The sequence below is a fragment of the Oncorhynchus keta genome, chromosome 30 (genome assembly GCF_023373465.1).
Source record: "Oncorhynchus keta strain PuntledgeMale-10-30-2019 chromosome 30, Oket_V2, whole genome shotgun sequence".
Lineage (NCBI taxonomy): Eukaryota > Metazoa > Chordata > Actinopteri > Salmoniformes > Salmonidae > Oncorhynchus > Oncorhynchus keta.
The window spans coordinates 37,291,934-37,311,398 of NC_068450.1; the positions used below are offsets into that span (position 1 = coordinate 37,291,934).

General features: G+C 46.1%; 1 protein-coding gene across 1 annotated transcript; it reads right to left on the reverse strand.

The window, feature by feature from the left end:
* Nucleotides 1–92: 92 nt before the first annotated feature.
* LOC118363494 (lysine-specific demethylase 2A-like) lies at nucleotides 93–15,722 on the reverse strand. Its single transcript, XM_035744405.2, has 23 exons — nucleotides 15,432–15,722; nucleotides 14,662–14,700; nucleotides 12,035–12,173; nucleotides 11,760–11,838; nucleotides 11,561–11,607; nucleotides 11,258–11,436; nucleotides 9,392–9,498; nucleotides 8,643–8,736; nucleotides 8,307–8,460; nucleotides 8,119–8,234; nucleotides 7,843–7,969; nucleotides 7,433–7,746; nucleotides 5,384–5,461; nucleotides 4,986–5,240; nucleotides 4,771–4,911; nucleotides 4,458–4,547; nucleotides 3,577–3,822; nucleotides 3,439–3,471; nucleotides 2,308–3,329; nucleotides 1,992–2,155; nucleotides 1,763–1,909; nucleotides 1,331–1,546; nucleotides 93–1,244 (listed from the first exon to the last, which is right to left on the reverse strand). Exons 2-23 carry the CDS (start codon nucleotides 14,695–14,697, stop codon nucleotides 1,063–1,065), a joined length of 3,966 nt encoding a protein of 1,321 aa, XP_035600298.1. The 5' UTR covers nucleotides 14,698–14,700; nucleotides 15,432–15,722; the 3' UTR covers nucleotides 93–1,062.
* Nucleotides 15,723–19,465: the final 3,743 nt, after the last annotated feature.

Below are 19,465 nucleotides of genomic sequence, written 5' to 3' on the forward strand. Positions count from 1 at the left end.
GCTCATCAACTAACCCAATGTTAAATGAGAGTCTACACATATGTGGACCTGTTCTGTAATATCAGCCCCCCAAAATAATCACTTACATCTGGCACAGTTGATCTTTCATTTTTAATTTTCTAAAAAATAATAATAATAACATAAGTGAAAAAGATTTCTGAAAATAATTACAGTGCTACTGGATTTTCTCTTCATCTTCTAAAATAGGGAGACATTTAGACAAAAGTATATATTTATATTCTTTTTAGATTTGGCAGTGAGGTGGGTAAGAAATAAGTATCCATTAGAAGCACTAGGCTGAATGGTAACAGGGCAGAATAATGACCGCAAATCATACATTTATACACTGAATCTTATCAGGTGAAACGGAAAGGAACTCACATTTTATCCATGGGAAACAGAAAATGCATCAAAGTGGGGTGAGGGGCATTTCCTAAAATAGAGACAGTTGTCCTAGATTCATATTTGTACAAAACAGGGAGAGTTTTGGGAGTGATAGCACCTGAATTCTAACTGTTTGAGAGCACACCATTTACCCCCCTTCTCCCTTGCATTCATACCCCGCCCTGGTTTTGGTCTCGTCATCACGTCGATTGCCCTCTCGCGCCGTCCCTGAATCCCTCATAGGCGCACCCCTCTGTCTCAGGATGGGGCGACCTGACCAAAGTACTCCTGGAAGAGTTAGCCCACAACCAACACCTTTTGGGTTAGAGACGGCCTGTCATAAAGCACTTAGAACCACTAGGGTAAGGAGGGAACCCTGCCGGGCATGACACCTAGCACCCCCAGCCACCTTCACGGGAACCCCCGACCTCCCCACTTTAATCACGTAGCGTCGGCGCCTGAACGCAAACACCTGAGTCTCGTGTCTGGTTTAGTCCAAAAAATGTATACAACATGGAAAGACACCCTTCTCCCACTAAGTGTGTAGTAACTAATCACTCTCCTACTCCCTTCTGAGAGTTTGGGGGATTTTTAGGCCTCCCTTGTCCTTCTACAGTCTTTTCTCTGTACCAGACCTCTCCCTGTAACCCCCCTGTCTCAGACAGAGGCGGTGGGCCTCTAGGATATCCTCTGGATCAGCTTGTCCTCTGATAGGCAGTAGAGGGTGTTGACGGACAGCTCCGAGATGAAGGCCTCGCAGGCTTTGCGGGAGACACCCTTGCATTCCCGCAGGTCCAGCAGGGAGAGGCAGGAGAGCCGGCGGAGGTACCGCAGACACGCATCTGTCAGCTTACTGCAGCCTGGGAGATAGAGACACAGCGATGCTCAATATGAAAGACGACTCAATAGCAATCCTGTGTGTGTGCTGTGCGAGTCCAAGGCTTACCCCCCAGGTTGAGCTCAGTGAGTGTGTTGCGTGTGGAGGAGCCCACGGCAGTGAGCAGGTTGATGGACTGGTCCGTGAGGCCTCCGCAGTGGGACAGGTCCAGACGGGTCAACAGGGGCATGTGTCTGATCACCAGCCTCAGAGTGGAGTCACTGATCTCCAGCCCTGCCAGACGGAAAGACTGCATGTTCCTCAGCTGACTGCGGTTATCACACCCTAGAGAGAGACAGAGAGGGGGACGGGATTAGGGCAGAAAGAGGTGACAGGAGGGCGACAGCGGGAGAGAAGAAAGAAGAAGGAAAGGAGGACTGAGAATATCTGTGTCCTCTGCTGACTCCAGAGGGACATAGCTAATTAACGTGGTATGACAAGGGATTTATCCAAACGGTACTTAATTCAAAACAGAAAACTGTGTTGGGGGGTGGCTCTCACCTGGGGGGTTGAGCAGGTCTCGGATCTGTCCATCTTTCACCCCGTCGGCCCAGCGCAGGTCCAGCGTGCGCAGGAGGGGGCAACTGGTCGAGCTCAGAGCCGAAATAGAAGACCAGGAGCACCCAGACAACATGAGATCCTTCAGCCCTGAGAGAGAGAGAGAATAACCTCTCCAATGTGAGTAATAGTTCAGGTGGGTCTGTCTGTCTGTCTGTCTGTCTGTCTGTACCTGGCAGGCGGTTGACGAGCCACGTGAGTTGTTTCTTGGAGATGGAGGTCCAGGAGAGGTCCAGAGCGACTGGCTGGCGTTTGATGATGCCCGACAGGGCCTGAGGACTGATTGCTTTAGACACGGTCAGATTGATCCTCATCCACAGCCTCTTATCCAGGCTCCTGCACAAGAACACATTTCAAAAGTTTTTTTATCAAGCACCCATACACTCTTGCACATGCAGACACGAATAGTTACCACAGCGCTTACGGAAACAAAGGCAGTTATCACTGCATGTGTGTGTATAAAATGCATTCTAAAATGTTTCTCTTACCATTTGTACCAGTTCTTGCAGACGGCCATGCAGACACAGAGCTCAGCACGAGTCAGGTAACGGAAGACTGATACCCACACCTCCCTCTCACAGCCCGGTTCACTCCCTCCATTCGCCACCTCCCTCTCCCCATCGTGTAAAGCCGACAGAGGGAGGTGTAGAGGAGGAACCCGGGAGGAGGAAGCACCGTTGTTTGTCCTATCTGGTCTGCCCGGCCTCGTTCTCCTCTCGTCTTCATGGGAGCCGCCAGTGTGTATGTTGCTTCCCCGGATGTGTGTGTGTCTATCTGAGCGTGCAGGGTCTGAGGCGTGGTTCCTGAGTGGTGGTCGGGCAAGATTCTTGCGTTGTGTGTAAATCTGTCCGGGAGGGGCAGCGCGGGGGGTGACTGCAGCCTCCAGTTTGGGGACGATGGCCCCTGGATCATGTTTGGCCCTCGACGGCTGAAGGGTCACAGTGAGATACGAGCCCTTCATGAGGTCGTCGCTAATGTCAGAAACTACGAGGACCGGTGGCTCCGCCTGTGCCTGTCCTCCTTCCCTCCAGTCTTCATCCATCGCCGCCTCCTCTTCTTCTTCTTCGTTTTGGTTGGACTCCCCACTCCCCTCATCTTCTTTGGCTGTTACTCGTCTCTGCGGCCGGTTTTCTTTGTCCCCTCTGCCACTCCGCACGCCGTTCTCCCTGTCCTCCTCCTCATCACTACTACTGCTGCTGCTGCTGCTGGTACTGCTATCACTCTCTTCCTCTGCTCCACCGTGTCTCTGTCCTCTTCCTGCTGCTCCTCCTCTGAGCCTTACTCCTCGCCCTTGCCCCCTGCGCCCATCTCCCCTGCCTGCGGGGTCCAGGCTGAGGGAGGGTTGGGGGGGCTGGAGTCGTGCGCCTGTAGGGGAGCCTCTGAAGGACCCACGGCCCCGGGACAGTCTGCCGACAGGGGAGTGAAGGCGAGAGGACACCCCTCTCTGGAGGTGGGCCAGACGCTGGGAGCCCAGGAGCTTGTGAGAACGCTCCAGAGATGACGTCTGCTTCTGTAGAGAGGTGGTGAGGAGTAGAATAGGTAAAACAATGCTTTTAAAAAAATAATCATACACTGTTTTAGAGAGATACGGCGCTTTAAAATAGGCTGCATGTGCATACCGACTGTAAGATTTTGCTGCGCTCCAGTTTGATCTGCAACACAGAGACAGAGATTTAAAATTAGATGATTTGGTGAAAAAGTATTGTACGAATCAAAAAACCCTTACGCCGCCCCCCTTCTCATTCTCCCTCTCTCACACTCTTCCGGAGTCGTAGCTCCAGTGCGCCGGCTCTCTTCCTGTTCTGTTGTTGCTGCAGTAGCAGCCGCTGGGAGGGAGGGGGCGCCCTCCGCTGGGACAGAGAGGACGTCAGGGGGGGTCTGCCACGTCGCCCCTTCCTCACCCCACCTCCTGCCTCCTCTACTCCTATCCCTTCCCGGTGGGCATGCTTTGACGTAGTGAGAGAACCTGTAGACGCCATGCTGTCCTCATCACTGCTGGACGACTGAGACCGAGAGTAAAAGAGAGAGGCAACATCACAAAACAGGTATTAATAGAGTTGGTGGGTATCATCTTACAGGGACAGAAGAACAGACGCGCACAGAGCGCGAGAGACACGCGCACAGAGCGCGAGAGACACGCGCACAGAGCGCGAGAGACACGCGCACAGAGCGCGAGAGACACGCGCACAGAGCGCGAGAGACACGCGCACAGAGCGCGAGAGACACGCGCACAGAGCGCGAGAGACACGCGCACAGAGCGCGAGAGACACGCGCACAGAGCGAGAGAGACACGCGCACAGAGCGAGAGAGACACGCGCACAGAGCGAGAGAGACGCGCGCACAGAGCGAGAGAGACGCGCGCACAGAGCGAGAGAGACGCACGCGCACAGAGCGAGAGAGACGCACGCGCACAGAGCGAGAGAGACGCACGCGCACAGAGCGAGAGAGACGCACGCGCGCACAGAGCGAGAGAGACGCGCGCACAGAGCGAGAGAGACACGCGCGCCTCACACTCTATAATATGACATTTGAAACGTCTCTATTCCTTTGAAACTATTATGAGTTGAAAGTTGACTGTTCGTTTCACTTTGGTTAATGAACATATGTTCCCCATGCCAATAAAGAAATTATGGGATACCTCTGATGAGGAGCCATCTTTGTCCTGGTAACATTTGGGACACTCCCAGCAGCTGGGCAGGTCCTTGTTGATCCTGCCCTCCCCTGGCACCTGAGAGAGGAGAATGAACAGCTATAAACACCTGACATACACACAGAGGACTGTTATAAGCACCTATAACACCGCCATCATCCTCAAGGGCCATTTGAGTTCGGGACCCCCTCGTGTGGGATACGAAAGAAAATATGTATTGGAAGTACATGCTGCACAAGAGGGATTTTACAGTGTACATTGTAGTACAGGTATATCCACGTATCTGCTGGTCCCTGGTCACCTTGATGCAGTCGGGATGGGCGATCTGAGCACAGTTGGAGCATTCCATCAGGGTTGTGGAGGATGGGCTAGCGTCCGCCAGCTCCTGCTTCCCCTGGCCCTCTCCACAGAGAACACACACCGCCGAGTTGGGCAGGCCAGGCTGGAGACGGGGAGAGACAACGGTCAACATGCTTTTCACACACAGGGCGTGAAGGCGGTGCACTGGATACTCACAGCCAGACACTGCCGCATCATGCAGCCCTTCTTCATGCGCCCGGGTCCTCCGAACCTTCTCATGTCTCTGCAGAAGTTGCATTCGCCGCACTCCTCCCTCTGGCAGGCCGCACAGCGTTTGCAGCGCACGCGCCGCCGCCTCAGGGCCGAGAGTGAGGTGGCGGCCCGAGCCGGGCGCGGGATGGCGGGCTTGTGGGGCATGGCCGGGCGCGGGCGGTCCACCGGCGAGGGGGAAGGGGGCCGGTACCACGACGGCTGGCCGGGGAAGGTGGGAGCAGAAGGGAGGAAAGTTGAGACATCTGCCCCGTGTTGTTGAGGGCTTGACTGTGGTGACTAAACGCATGTCGGGTGAGTGTTTGAATGCGTGTGTACGAGAGGCACGTGCCCTCTTGGCTCACCCTCTTGGGCCACTTGACGATGGGCTTCCCAGTGTAAGACAGCTTGGGGTCGTCGTTGCGGTGGTCTTCCAGAAGAGCCTAAACAGGACACAAGACACGTAAAAAGGTCAAGTCAAGACTATTGATTGAAAGACAGACAGACACTGAGACACTGTTCCAACATCCACTGAGAATGAAGCAATGTACTGGTCAGGCACTGAAAGTTGCACGCTGCGTGGATATTAAAACGTAACCCGTAGAATCCCGCTGTCCTCAGACGCCTGCAGACAGAAACGGGTCCTGTGTAGATCAGTTAGCAGAGCCTGGCGCCCTTTGCAGTGTCAGGATCTTGGGTTTGATTCCTGATGGGACCACCCATACCAAGTCCAGTGCTTGAATTGTTCTGCATTTCGTTGCGTTACAAAGTGGTATTAAAATTGTCAACGATCTATAGAAAATACCAATGCCGAAGTGGAAGAAAATTTTGAACATAAAAATAAAAAAAAGGTACATTTATTTTGGATTAGATTAAACCCAGTCAATACTTTGTAGAAGCACCTTTGGCAGCGAGTACAGCTGTGAGTCTTTCTGGGTCAGTCTCTAAAGCAGTGTTCACACTCTGGCAGTGTGAAGTGACTCAAATCCTCTTTATCTGCATATCCGATTCCAATCTGTACTTTTACCTGCTGTCTGAACAGCCAAAAAGCACATGTAATCAGATATTTCAAGCCACCTTTGTAGGATCGTGGTGGCCCAACACCCTATTAAAACCCTTTACACTCGTACCCGTATAAGGGTTGAAAACGGCAGATTTTGGCACTGATAAACGCCTAAATTGGCACGCAGAGGCTGTGCAGTGCAGAGGCTCTACAGTAACGTGCTCTAAACGACATCAGAGCTCAGGCTCTGTGCTTCACAGCGCTATATGGGTTTTCACTGACAGCCGTTCTGAACTTGGGTATCGCAAATTGTCAGAGTGAGGGAAATGCTGTAAATTAAAAGGGCTCTATGTAATTTGAAAGATGAGACGTTGAGGATTTTATTAATAATAGTAGCAAGCCAAACACCTGCGAGTCCAAACATGCACTTCACATTTCCATATCAGAAAGCTTGTGTAAACATTTATGATCAGTGTGTTTGATGGTCAATTAAATGGCGTCATATCCAGGGTTATTCTGAACTGAATAAGACTGTCTATTGTGAAGAAAATTTGCAGCGGAACACGCACCAGAACGCACCCATACCTCCTTTCTATGCTCACCAACACTATGACCCGTTTCTCAGAACTGTCTTGTGAAAGCCTAACCCTAAGGTTATACTTCATAATATGGCTAGTCATGTTGGCAATAGAAAAAGCTTTCAAATGATGCCCACCTGATCCAGATTGTGATTGATAAAAATAGGCAACTTTTTGGATTGCGTAAATATTCATTGGCGGGGATGCAGGGTTGTGTTCCAAACAAAACAACTACAAGTGTACTTGTGCCGTTGAGGAACTAGAACATCTAGGAAAGCTAAAAATAATAACCTTATAGTTGAAGACTCTTCTTTGAGTCATAAAAGGGCATTGAAATGACTCAGGAACAGCACACTCTGGAGAGGGTGTGGCCACTTGGAGACACCAGTTAGTCCCCTCACTCAGACCCAAAGTCATTGTTTTGTCTTATGTTTGCATCTACCGCCACATTTTCTAGGAATATTCTTATGTTACTGAATGTATCCAGAATATTTTCAGATTTTGTTATCAACCAAATGCTTCGAAAAGTACAGTAAATGTAAAATGCACAAAATGTTTGGATTCAGTCTTCTGTCTGATAAACTGTTGTGTCCTCAACTTTGGTCAAATAAATGGTTATGCATTTCATATTTCTTCTCTAAGAAACATTTCAAATTTAGCCCCTTCCACATAACCCTTTACGCTTGTGGGAATTGGCCTAAGACCATGTTGACGTTTCCTTTATTTTGGCAGTTTCCTGTGTGTGCACACTACTGTAAATGACTTGAGGTGAAAGCATCTGCTAAAAGGGATACATGACATTATTATATTCCAGACTGGTGCCCTGTACCCACCCGTATGTCGTGGAGCAGGGCGGGGGCGTTGCGGATGCCTGCGGGGACACACTTCTTGTGGGCTGGCAGCTCCTCCAGCTTCCCCAGCAGGTTCCACAGCCCCTCCAGCTCCAGGGGGGTCAGGTTTACCCTCACCCCCAGCTTAGTGGCACCCAGAGCGGGGGAGACATCCTCGTCGCTCTCTTCCATTTTGACCTTGCTCTCCCTTTCCTCCTCCTTTCCTTCCTCATCATCGTCTCTGTCTTTATTCTCCTCCGACGTGCCGTTTTTCACGTGGCCGTTGAGTTTGTTCTCCGAGGAGTCTCGAGTCAGACCTGAGAGGGAGGGACAAAAACAGAGATTAAAACGAGAAGACAAATGAGAGACAGAAAAATATAAATCGTTGTGTGTGTGTGTGTGTGTACACTCACCAACACCAAGCGAGTGCTTCTGGAACTCAGGGGTGAGGTGAGAGGTGTTAGTCAGACAGTAGAGGTATCTCTCCAGCACGTACCAGCACATCTCATAGTAGAAGGGGTATCGGAACTTAGCCGGGACCTGGACAGCAGAACACATGAGATATTGAAGGGAAGTGACTACTCTCACCTGTAATCAACATGTAATAGTCAGGCCCCCCCCATTGAGTAGTACTAGTGCATGTGCGGTGGAGTTCTGCGTGACACGTGTGCGTGTGGTAGTGTACTCACTCGTGTGCGGTCCTCGATGTTGTAGATGTTGAGCTGCATGGGGATGTTGAAGCTGTGGAGGAAGTTTCCCCCAAACACCAGCGTGTCCTCAGGGGTGTACACAGCATGGATCCAACCTAGACATCAACAGTGGAGGAGGTTAGATGGGGGAACAAAAATGTACCGTGTGTATCAGTGTGTGTACGTACCAGAGGGGATCATGAAGGTATAGCCCTGCTTCAGCTCAATCCTCTGACAGTCCCGAGCCTTGTCTCCCAGGAAGATGTCCCCTTGTTTCCCTGACAACACCCAGTCCTCATACAGCTCCAGGTTCTGGGGTGTGGGTGGGATCAGCCAGAACACCTACAGGAGGAGGTCAAAGGTCGAGATAGCCATAGAGATGCAATAAAATACTAGTATGGCCTAAGTCCTAAACGTTCGTAACTCTAGAATCAAATGGCAGCCATCTTGGTCAGGGATAAATTGTGTTCTATTGAAGTCTGTGGCGATTCAAAACGTGACACGTCCAAGGCTCAAATTCTCACCTTGCCCCCCCGCAGGATGTGGTACCAGACCGATGTACCACCAAAGTCAACGTGGAAGTCTGTGAAGCAGCCCTGGACACTCATCAGACAGTACCTGAAGGAATATACATCTTTACACCGTACATCAACCATCATTAAAAACAAAGACATGTGTTAAATGAACTCCAAGCACAAACACCGCATTGTTATTTTTTATTTTATTTTTTGGAATTCTCCCCAATTTCGTGGTATCCAATTGTTACTAGCTAATTGTCTCATCGCTACAACTCCCGTACGGGAGAGACGAAGGTTGAAAGTCATGCGTCCTCCGATACACAACCCAACCAAGCCGCAATGCTTCTTAACACAGCGCACATCCAAACCAGAAGCCAGCTACACCAATGTGTCGGAGGAAACACCGTGCACCTGGCAACCTTGGTTAGTGTGCACTGCGCCCGGCCCGCCACAGGAGTCGCTGGTGCGCGATGAGACAAGGATATCCCTACCGGCCAAACCCTCCCTAACCCGGACGACGCTAGGCCAATTGTGCGTCACCCCACGGACCTCCCGGTCGCGGCCGGTTACGACAGAGCCTGGGCACGAACCCAGAGTCTCTGGTGGCACAGCTGGCGCTGCAGTACAGAGCCCTTAACCACTGTGCCACCCGGGAGGCCAACACCGCATTGTTACAGAAGGGTAAACATTTTAAAATGAAGTGGTTGAGTACATGTGGAATGAAAGCCATAAAAAGGTGCAGGTTCGGGACTCACTTCTGCACTTTGGGATACTGCATGTCTATGATGGAGTTGGTTGAGTCTCTCTGTCGCTCCTTCAGGTGCCTTGGCCACATGTTGTCCACCCAGTCGATCAAATCCACCTGGTGAGAGGGAGGGAAGGTCAGCAGGGACATGCACCACTGACTGTCCAGGGCTCTGTGCAAGTGATAGCCCAGTGTTTACAATGGTCAGACACCTGAACTTGCTATGTGATTGTTTGGTGTTTGACAAGGTTTTCTGGTTTGTAGTACTGAGTGATTAGTGCTTCGAGGCCGGTTCGGTTTTGGTTCGACTATTTAAAGATTATCACAATTTTTCGACTTTGATTATTTTTTTAAACATTAAATGCATTATGAAATAATGACACTACAGTGATTTGAGCTTTTTAATGGAAATTCCAAAGCCAAAAATAGTGAACATTCAAATTGCCAACACTAACATTTCACCTTGCTTCTGATCAGATCCACATTGCATAGACATCAATAGAAAAATAGGAAATTACTATGAAATACAATAGTTCAGTTGTGTTTATTACTTCGTTTTTATTTGATGACTTTATTATTTCTCATTCCTTGAAGTCCTCTTCTCTGCTCAGCCAGGAGCAGTCAGTCAGCCAGGCCATCTAACATTGTTCTCCCCCATACTGTACCTTCTTTAGTCATCCTACTAGTTTGTCAAAGTAGATAAGATATAACTTCCTCAACCGTCTCTGTCTCTCTTCATTGTGTTGTGTACATTCCTCTCTCATATGGCCTGTGTATATCGAACATAACGTAGCAGGCGTAAACGTGTATCTGTCCAGAGATCTGAATATAATGAAGAAATGCTCATGTCTCCTCATGTCTCCCTAACAATGGGAGTCGTTGTCCCAAAGGCGACAAGGCAGGCGACAAGCTTAGGTCCAAAACACATTGGGCTTATTTTGGACAGGTTTTGGCGAGAGTGAAACCGTTCGCCTCTTCCTCTCCGTTTGACCCAGGAAAAAACAAGTGAAATGGATTATGGACACTAGTCATTTTCTAGGGTTCTGTGCTGAATTAAATGGAATATTTGCTTAATGAAGAACCCCAACTCCCTTCAGTCCAGCGTCCCACATAGTTCTGGACTTGATTTATTTTGTTAATTAAACAGCGAGTTGGGCTCACAAAAAAAAAATGGAATTAAAGTAATTGAACAGACGTTGGTAATTTAGATATTTAATAACTGAAAAAATATACACTACCGTTCAAACATTTCTGGTCACTTAGATATGTCCTTGTTTTTGAAAGAAAAGCTAATTTTCTGTCCATTAAAATTACATCAAATTGATCAGAAACACAGTGTAGACATTGTTAATGTTGTAAATGACTATTGTAGCTGGAAACAGCAGATCTTTTATGGAATTTACACATACGGAGCATCAGCATTTATGGGTTTGATCCCATAAATACTGATGCTCCAAGATACTCAACAAGTCTAAAGAAGGCCTTTTTTATTGCTTATTTAATCAGCACAACAGTTTTCAGCTGTGCTAACATAATTGCAAAAGGGTTTTCTAATGATCAATTAGCCTTTTAAAATTATAAACTTGGATTAGCCAACACAACGTGACATTGGAACACAGGAGTGATGGTTGCTGATAATGGTCTCTGCACTCCTATGAAGATATTTCATAAAAAATCTGCCATTTCCAGCTACAATAGTCATTTACAACATTTGATGTTATTTTAAAATGGACAAAAAAAAAAGTGATTTTCTTTCGAAAACAATGACATTTCTAAGTAACCCAAAACCTTTTGAACGGTAGTGTATATAATGATGGTTCCTCACTCAGCACTACTGGTATGTGTGTGCGTGCGTGCACGCCTGCACGTGTTTTACCGAGGCAGGTCGTTTCACCAGGTTCTCCAGCTTGGTGTGACTGAACTCCAAGCTGATGACGTTATAGAGCTTATCTCGCTCCGAAGGCGGGGTCTCGTAGTACCGCCGCCATTGGGCCATGGACATCTCGATGCCCTTCTGAGTGGTCACATCCATAACGTCGACCATCCTCCGACTGCCTATGACAAAAGGGGTCAGGCAAAGGGCAGGGAGAATTACTTACAGGCCCTGCAGCACTGTTTCAAAATGCAGATGAAATCAGCAGCCATGAGTTCATAAGAGTGTACATAGTTTGGGCCTTACCTACAAACAGCTTGACGTCACTCACACTGAAATCAGAGTCTGGCATCCTGACAGAATAAGACAGAGGAAGGGAGAGAGAGCGAGAGGGGTGTTAAATAAATCTGGAGAATCAGAGTGAGCCAGCAGTTATATTTCCATCTCCCACAGATCTGCAGAGAAGGAGGTGGGCTAGATAATTAGAAGACTAAGAGTGACCTACTCTAAGCCGAGGCCGTCTTTTTTCTCAAAGATCAGAGGGTCTCTCAGCCCCTCCCTCTGGATGTACTCGAACGTGAAGTCTGCAGAGAAACACACGTTACCCTCAACAATGCAGGGCAGGCACACCAAAAGTAATCAAAGAAGTAGAACCATAATTAGGGCCAAGTTCTTTTGCCAGATTACAAAACCAACAAGCTTTTCCAGGTCAAGATCATAACATAGGAGAAACTGGGATAGCATCTTTAAGGGATATCATAGCTTGGTTTGACCCCTGACCTTTTCCCTCCATGTGTTTAACCAGGTTGGAGTTGAACCGGTCACTCTGCAGCTTCTCATCCAGGTCAAAGGTCCTCTTCCCCTCAATCTCATCGTCCGAGATCCCGTCATCGAGGTAGCGCCGCCGCGTCCCCGTACGCTAGTGACACAAAGCAAAAACTCAGCTCGTATCCAGGGCTGTGATGGTAATTGAATAACCGTGTAACTGACGGTTATGGACAAAGAGCGCCATGAAAATAAAATAACTGTCAAACCTGTTTAAATAGTCCTACATTTATTTTAGGATTAAAAAAAATATATATATATACACATATATAGTTTACTAAGTGAGTGTTTACTAATGATTATAAGCAACTGTTTTGCTAGCCTAGTCTGTCTTAAACGGTCTCCATCTCGTCCTCTTTCCAACTCGCCTTTGATGCTCAGGCAGCAAATTCACGAGATGCGTGGGGGTACCTGGCAAATGTCAAATGTAGAAAAGTGCCCAGCTTTTCTTCACCTCAAACATTAAGTCATTCAAATCAAAACAGTACCTCACAGTATTTGAAAAATCTTTCCAATGTGTTCTGCCTTGATAATCATCGTTGTGATAAATAGGCGATGGACATTTTGCGTGTATTTGTTTCTATTTTAATGATGGTCAATTTCATCTTCATAATATAGCTCTGCTGTCCACTTCATACCTTCCTTGTCAATACATTATCTTATAGCGTACTTCCCGAAAGCCTAAGGCAGGCCTAGGTTTTTTAATACGTTTTAAGGAAAGGAGAAATATTTGCTTGTGTTGACATATGCTGGTGGCTTTGATTGACAGGTGCTTTTATGGGGTTGTGCGTGAGTTTGCCGGTTCTCTCTATAGGCCGATGGGCTACTTTTAGGAAACTACCGTCTGGACTGCATCTCTTTCATAAGAATCAAATGCTCCTGTCATTATTGAATCTGGTAAAAGGCCTGTTTTCTGTTGCTCCGGCTACATTATTTCTGTCATTACAGCATCCTCTCTTTGAAGAACACATGCCACTGCCATCGAATGACCACAGCAACAAGGTTTGTAACGTTATGCGAATTTTTCGGGAAAAACCCATCGGACTCCGATTGAATTGTATTCTGCGTCGAGATATATATATACATATATATATTATATGCAGAAAAGCCAACAGACAAGGACAAGGAATGTATGCATCTTTATTTTGACTCTTAATGTTGTCAATACAAAACTGCTACAGATTTGTTGATTAAAGATAATAAGTAATAACCTGAATAATAATAATGAAATGCCATGATAATAATGAAGTGTAATGGCTTGTTTCAAATAGGTTTTATTAATTAGCATATCCATGTAAACAAGTGTGTACATTCGCCTGGCCAATTACCGTAACCTCAAATTCCAAGACCGTCACAGCCCTACTTTTATCACTTTGAATGAGATTTCTGCTAAGACCATGCACATGTAACAGTATTGCCTTTGTCCCTCTTTGCCACAACACTGGCTTGAACCAGGGGCCCTCTGAATATATCAACTGCCGCCACACAAGAAGCATCGTTAACTATCGCTCAACAAAAGCAGTGGGCCTTGAAGAGCAAGAGCCTTTAAGGTCTTTGAGCAAGGGACGTCGCCGATTGACCGCTACTAGCATGCATTGCTAACAAGCTAGCCATTTCACATCGGGAAACACACCAATGTACACTGAGTATACCAAATATTAGGAGCATCTTCCTAATAGAGTTGAACGAACAGCCTCAATTCATCTGGGCATGGACTCTATAAGGTGTCGAAAGCGTTCCACAGGGACGCTGGCCCATGTTGACTCCACAGTTGTGTCAAGTTGGCTAGATGTCCTTTGGGTGGTGGACCATTCTAGATACACATAGGTAACTATTGAGTGTGGAAAAACCCAGCAGCTCTGCAAAAACCGGTGCACCTGGCACCTACTACCAAACCCTGTTCAAAGGCACAAAGACTCATAACAGGAAGATTTTGCAGATCAGTCATTCAGTCACGCAATGGTCTGCGTGGGCATCACAGAAGGAGGGCCTTATCCCCACCCCACTTACTTCCATTCACCCCCTGCTCTCATATCTTGGCTAGACAGATGGGTCCAGCACAACACCCCACCCCCATCCTGTTCCACCAAACCCGGGCTATGCCTGGTATTATCTTTACTCAAAACACCCTGCATGCTGTTTCCTATTGTTCTGCAACTATTCTTATATCTTGACTAACTATACATTCTAAGATCCACACAAACATTCCACTATTATCTATAATTCTGTGGATTATTTTTAATGGCCAATTTGATTTATTATTACTATTATTATTATTATTTTATACACCCTTTAGAAAAGCCTAAATGGGTCTAAGTCACGGCATGGTAACAAAAAGCCCCACCTAATGTAAAGCGACATGAGCAAGCATTATCAGGTCAGACAACAGTGAACTTGAACCTGACCCTACATTGAACCCACTGACACGCATCCAGTCTATCGTCAGGCCAACAGATCCACAACACTCTCGTTGATTTAGCTTGTTACCGATGCAACAGTCATTTTCTTTAGGGAAACTAGCTAAATACAACTTGCAAAACAATTTTAGCTAACACACCAACACGTAATTAGACTGTACTTACCAAGCGTTTGCTGTAACGGGGGTTTTGGTCTTCCATGACCTAAGACAGGAATGAGACCGTTGAGAAACCACAATGCCATGTACAGCCTAAGTTAATTGAGCAGTTAACTAATTTAACAGCAGCTTTTGAGAGCCAAACTATAGGCCAATTGTTTACTTATGAGTATAAAACACTCAACTTCTGGCGCTTGGATTGACATTTTGCCAGCTTCAGTATCCGGACAAGGATAAAAGGTTTGCTAAGTTTTGTCTAAGGTTATAATATATAAACTGACTTAATATTATGACATAGCAAGTTAATGCTAAGTACTAAATAACTGGCTACACGGTAACATGTATTTAGCTAACTAACGTTACTGTAGCTAACAAATAACAATCAAATAACGTTAGTTGTCTAAACGTCAACTAGCCACCGTTAACTAATTATTATTGTTGACAAAAACGGGAACATGCAAATTACTTTTTTTGCAAGAAAATTTAACCATATCGTTATCCTTGGATAATGTTACAGAACTGACCAAGTTGCAGCAGAGGCTGTTAGCGAGTGCTATCTATGCTATTTACATATACTAACGCGTTAGCTACAAGATACTGTTGTTAGCTAGCTAACTTCCCCGAATACATTTGAGTGTCTAGTGGTCCTGCTCTGTTCGGACGCAATTTCAGTTAATAACCTACCGTTACCTAGTCAACATACCCAGCACAATATGATCGTATAATGTTAGTTACAGTTATGGGTTATCTTTATGTAGATAAAATGTTCTAACTTACGTTAGCGTCTTCATTCACGGAACGTTAGCTAGTTAGCCATCATTGCGCTAACGTTAGCTTCCTAATCGGAAAATGGCTAACGTATTATTTTTGAGATAAGTTTCCCACTGAAATAACTCATTGGGTTGTTGTGGTCTGTATGTTATCCCGTGGCGCGGCGTCTAGAAATTATCGCTGAACTTTGAATCCATCTTATATATTTTTTGCTTTGTAGTTTGTTATCCTGGTTATTGTGCGATAAAGTTAAAGCGATCTGCTTCGATCCGCCATTTTCAGCTGAGCATAAAACACACACACACCACCCCCAAACAGAAGGACCCGCCCCAGGATTAACACTGCCATCCAATAGTACATGAAAAATCAACATTTACATTACAACAGGAAGGTTGTGATTGGGTAAACGTTATGTCTTTCCGAGAGATGGTTTGTAGAGCTGTTTAAACTGCGCCCCACGTGGTGTGACAGCCTATGGCAGTAGAGACCACCGACGTGAGCGAAACATTATTCGCTGGGGTGTCAAAATAGGGTCAACAAGAGAGCCTATCATAAGACTACTATGGGGAACAACTTATGTACATAAACCAATCATATCGGAACATAGTGAGGCTGAAGATTCCCAGTAAAGACCATTGTCATAAGGACAAGGGAACATATAGTAAGAGGGACAATAGTTGTTCCATCCCATTCAAAAAGTATTTGAATGCCACCTGTCAACGAAATAATAAAACGTTTCTTAAACAGATGAGGAAAAAGAGAGAATTAAAGACAAGAGGCGCACTAATAGCACACATACAACATTCTATTACAGAACAACCACACTGGATGACTGACAACCACTCATCACTGAAAATACCTTCACTAACATTTCAGCACATTACATACTGACACAGCATACCGAGAAACAACATTGTACGAACGACCACACACACACACACACACATCATGAAGAAAAAAATACATGTGCAATAAAATACATGACTTGGTAAATTAAGGATTTTGACCATGAGTCACAGCTGTAACTATATTTGTTGAATGTTGTGCTCAAGTATATATCATTTCATACATATTTTCTTCTGCACATAAGTTGTTGAATCATTAATCCAAATATCCACCCAATGTTTTCGCCTACATATGGTCCTACTGTCATTGGCAGGGGGCACCAACCTCATTGTGCATGGGATCTTCAAAACCTTAGTTCTAGGTTACCACACTGTCATCTGAATGAGAAATTAGAAGCAGTGAGGAAAATTAAGACTTTTTCCACATTTGTTATGTTACAGCCTTATTCTAAAATGTATTAAATAAAAATCCTCAGCAATCGACATACAATACCTTAGTTCTGGGACACAAAGAATCCTTCACTCATGCTGCCAAACATACCCTCGTAAAACTGACTCTCCTTCCGATCCTTGACTTCGGCGATGTCATTTACAAAATAGCCTCCAACACTCTACTCAGCAAATTGGACGCAGTCTATCACAGTGCCATCCGTTTTGTCACCAAAGCCCCATAAACTACCCACCACTGCAACCTGTATGCTCTCGTTGGCTGGCCCTCGCTTCATATTTGTCGCCAAACCCACTGGCTCCAGGCCATCCATGTCTTTGCTAGGTAAAACCCCGCCTTCTCAGCTCACTGGTCACCATAGCAGCACCCACACGCTCCAGCAGGTATATTTCACTGGTCACCCCCAAAGCCAATTCCTCCTTTGGCCGCCTTTTCTTCCAGTTCTCTGCTGCCAATGACTGGAACGAACTGCAAAAATTACTGAAGCTGGATACTCCTATCTCCCTCACTAACTTTAAGCATCAGCTGTCAGAGCAGCTCACAGATCACTGCACATAGCCCATCTGTAAATAGCCCATCCAACTACCTCATCCCCATGCTGTTATTCATTTTATTTACTCCTTTGCACTCCAGTATCTCTACTATCTCTAAATTCATCTTCTGCAAATCTCACTCGTGTTTATTTGCTCAATTGTAATTATTTCTTCACTATGGCCTATTTTCTGCCTTACCTCCCTAATCTTACTACATTTGTAGTATATTGTATATAGACTTTTCTACTGTGTTATTGACTCTGTTAGGTTATTCCATGTGTAACTGTGTTTGTCGCACTGCTTTGCTTTTTCTTGGCCCGGTCAGTTGTAAATGAGAACTTGTTCTCAACTAGCCTACCTGGTTAAATAAAGGCGATATAAAATACAAATAAAATACCCCATAATGACAGAGCAAAACCAGTTTAGACATAAATACCTTATTTACATAAGTATTCAGACCCTTTGCTATGAGACTTGAAATTGAGCTCAGGTGCATCCTGTTTACATTGATCATCCTTGAGATGTCTCTACAACTTGTAGTCCACCTGTGGTAAATTCAATTGATTGGACATGATTTGGAAAGGCACACCCCCGTCTATATAAAAAGGTCCCACAGTTGACAGTGCATGAGGATGAAGGGATTGTCCGTAGAGTGCCAAGACAGGATTGTGTCCAGGCACAGATCCGGGGAAGGGTACCAAAACATTTCTGCAGCATTGAAGCTCTCCAAGAACCCAGTGGCCTCCATTCTTAAATGGAAGATGTTTGGAACCAGCCAGGCTCTTCCTAGAGCTGGCTGCCTGGCCAAACTGAGCAATCGGGGGAGAAGGGCCTTGGTCGGGGAGGTGACTAAGAACCCGATGGTCACTCTGACAAAGCTCAAGGGCTACTCTGTGGAGATGGGGAAACACTTCCAGAAGGACAACCATCTCTGCAACACTCCACCAATCAGGCCTTTATGGTAGAGTGGCCAGACGGAAGCCACTCCTCAGTAAAAGGCACAACAGCCTGCTTGGGAGTTTGCCAAAAGGAACTTAAAGACTCTCAGATCATGAGAAACAAGATTCTCTGGTGTGATGAAACCAAGATTGAACTCAATGGCCTGAATGCCAAGTGTCACGTCTGGAAGAAGCCTGGCACCATCCTTATGGTGGAGCATGATGGCGGCAGTATCATGCTGTAGGAATGTTTTTCAGTGGCAGACTAGTTTGGATGGAGGCAAAGATTAACAGAGCAAAGTACAGCCATCCTTGATGAAAACCCGCTCCAGAGGACTCAGGACCTCAGACAAGGGCAAAGGTTCACCTTCCAACAGGACAACTAACCCAAAGCACACAGCCAAGAGAACGCAGGAATGGCTTCGGGACAAGTCTCTGAATGTTCGAGTGGCCCAGCCAGAGCCCGATCAAACATCTCTGGTGACATCTGAAAATTGCTGTGCAGCGACACTCCACAACCAACCTGACAGAGCTTGAAGATCTGTATAGAAGAATGGGAATAACTCCCCAAATACAGGTGTGCCAAGCTTGTAGCGTCATACCCAAGAAGACCAGAGGCTGTAATCGCTGCCAAAGGTGCTTCAACACATGTATTAATTTGTCACATTTACATATTTGCTAAAATTTCTAAAAACCTACTTTTGCTTTGTCATTTTGGGGTATTGTTTGTTGATGGGGGATTTTATTTTAATATGGCTGTAACGTAAATGTCAAGGGGTCTGAATACTATCCGTAGATCATTTTGCAAACGTGAAATTCAATCAGACATTTTCCCTTCAAACCGAAAGACTGTAAGCGTCTCATCCAAACTCCAATGGAAGCACAGACAACCTATTTCCCCACCATCCCGTAGTAGACAGTTAAAGGGAATGAAGAACCAAGTGAACAGGAGAGAGCAGGGTCAGTGGGGAGTGTGTGTGTGCGTGTCAGTACAGGCCTGTTTGAGTGAATTAAAGAATGAGGGTGTGTGAGAGACTTACTTCAGTACCTTAAACCAGACTCTAGGTGCTGCTGTCATTGCCACTCGTTAACTACAGCAGGTACATTTATTCATGGTGATAGGTTTTCAGAGAAATGTGCACCTCCAGTCAATGATTCACTCACACTGAATGTGGGATAGTTTGACTGTAACCCATCATTCAGATGTGCCAAGTCTGTCAACTCAGTATTGCACAACGCAGCATGAACCACAACACCAGCAGTCTTAACCAAAATG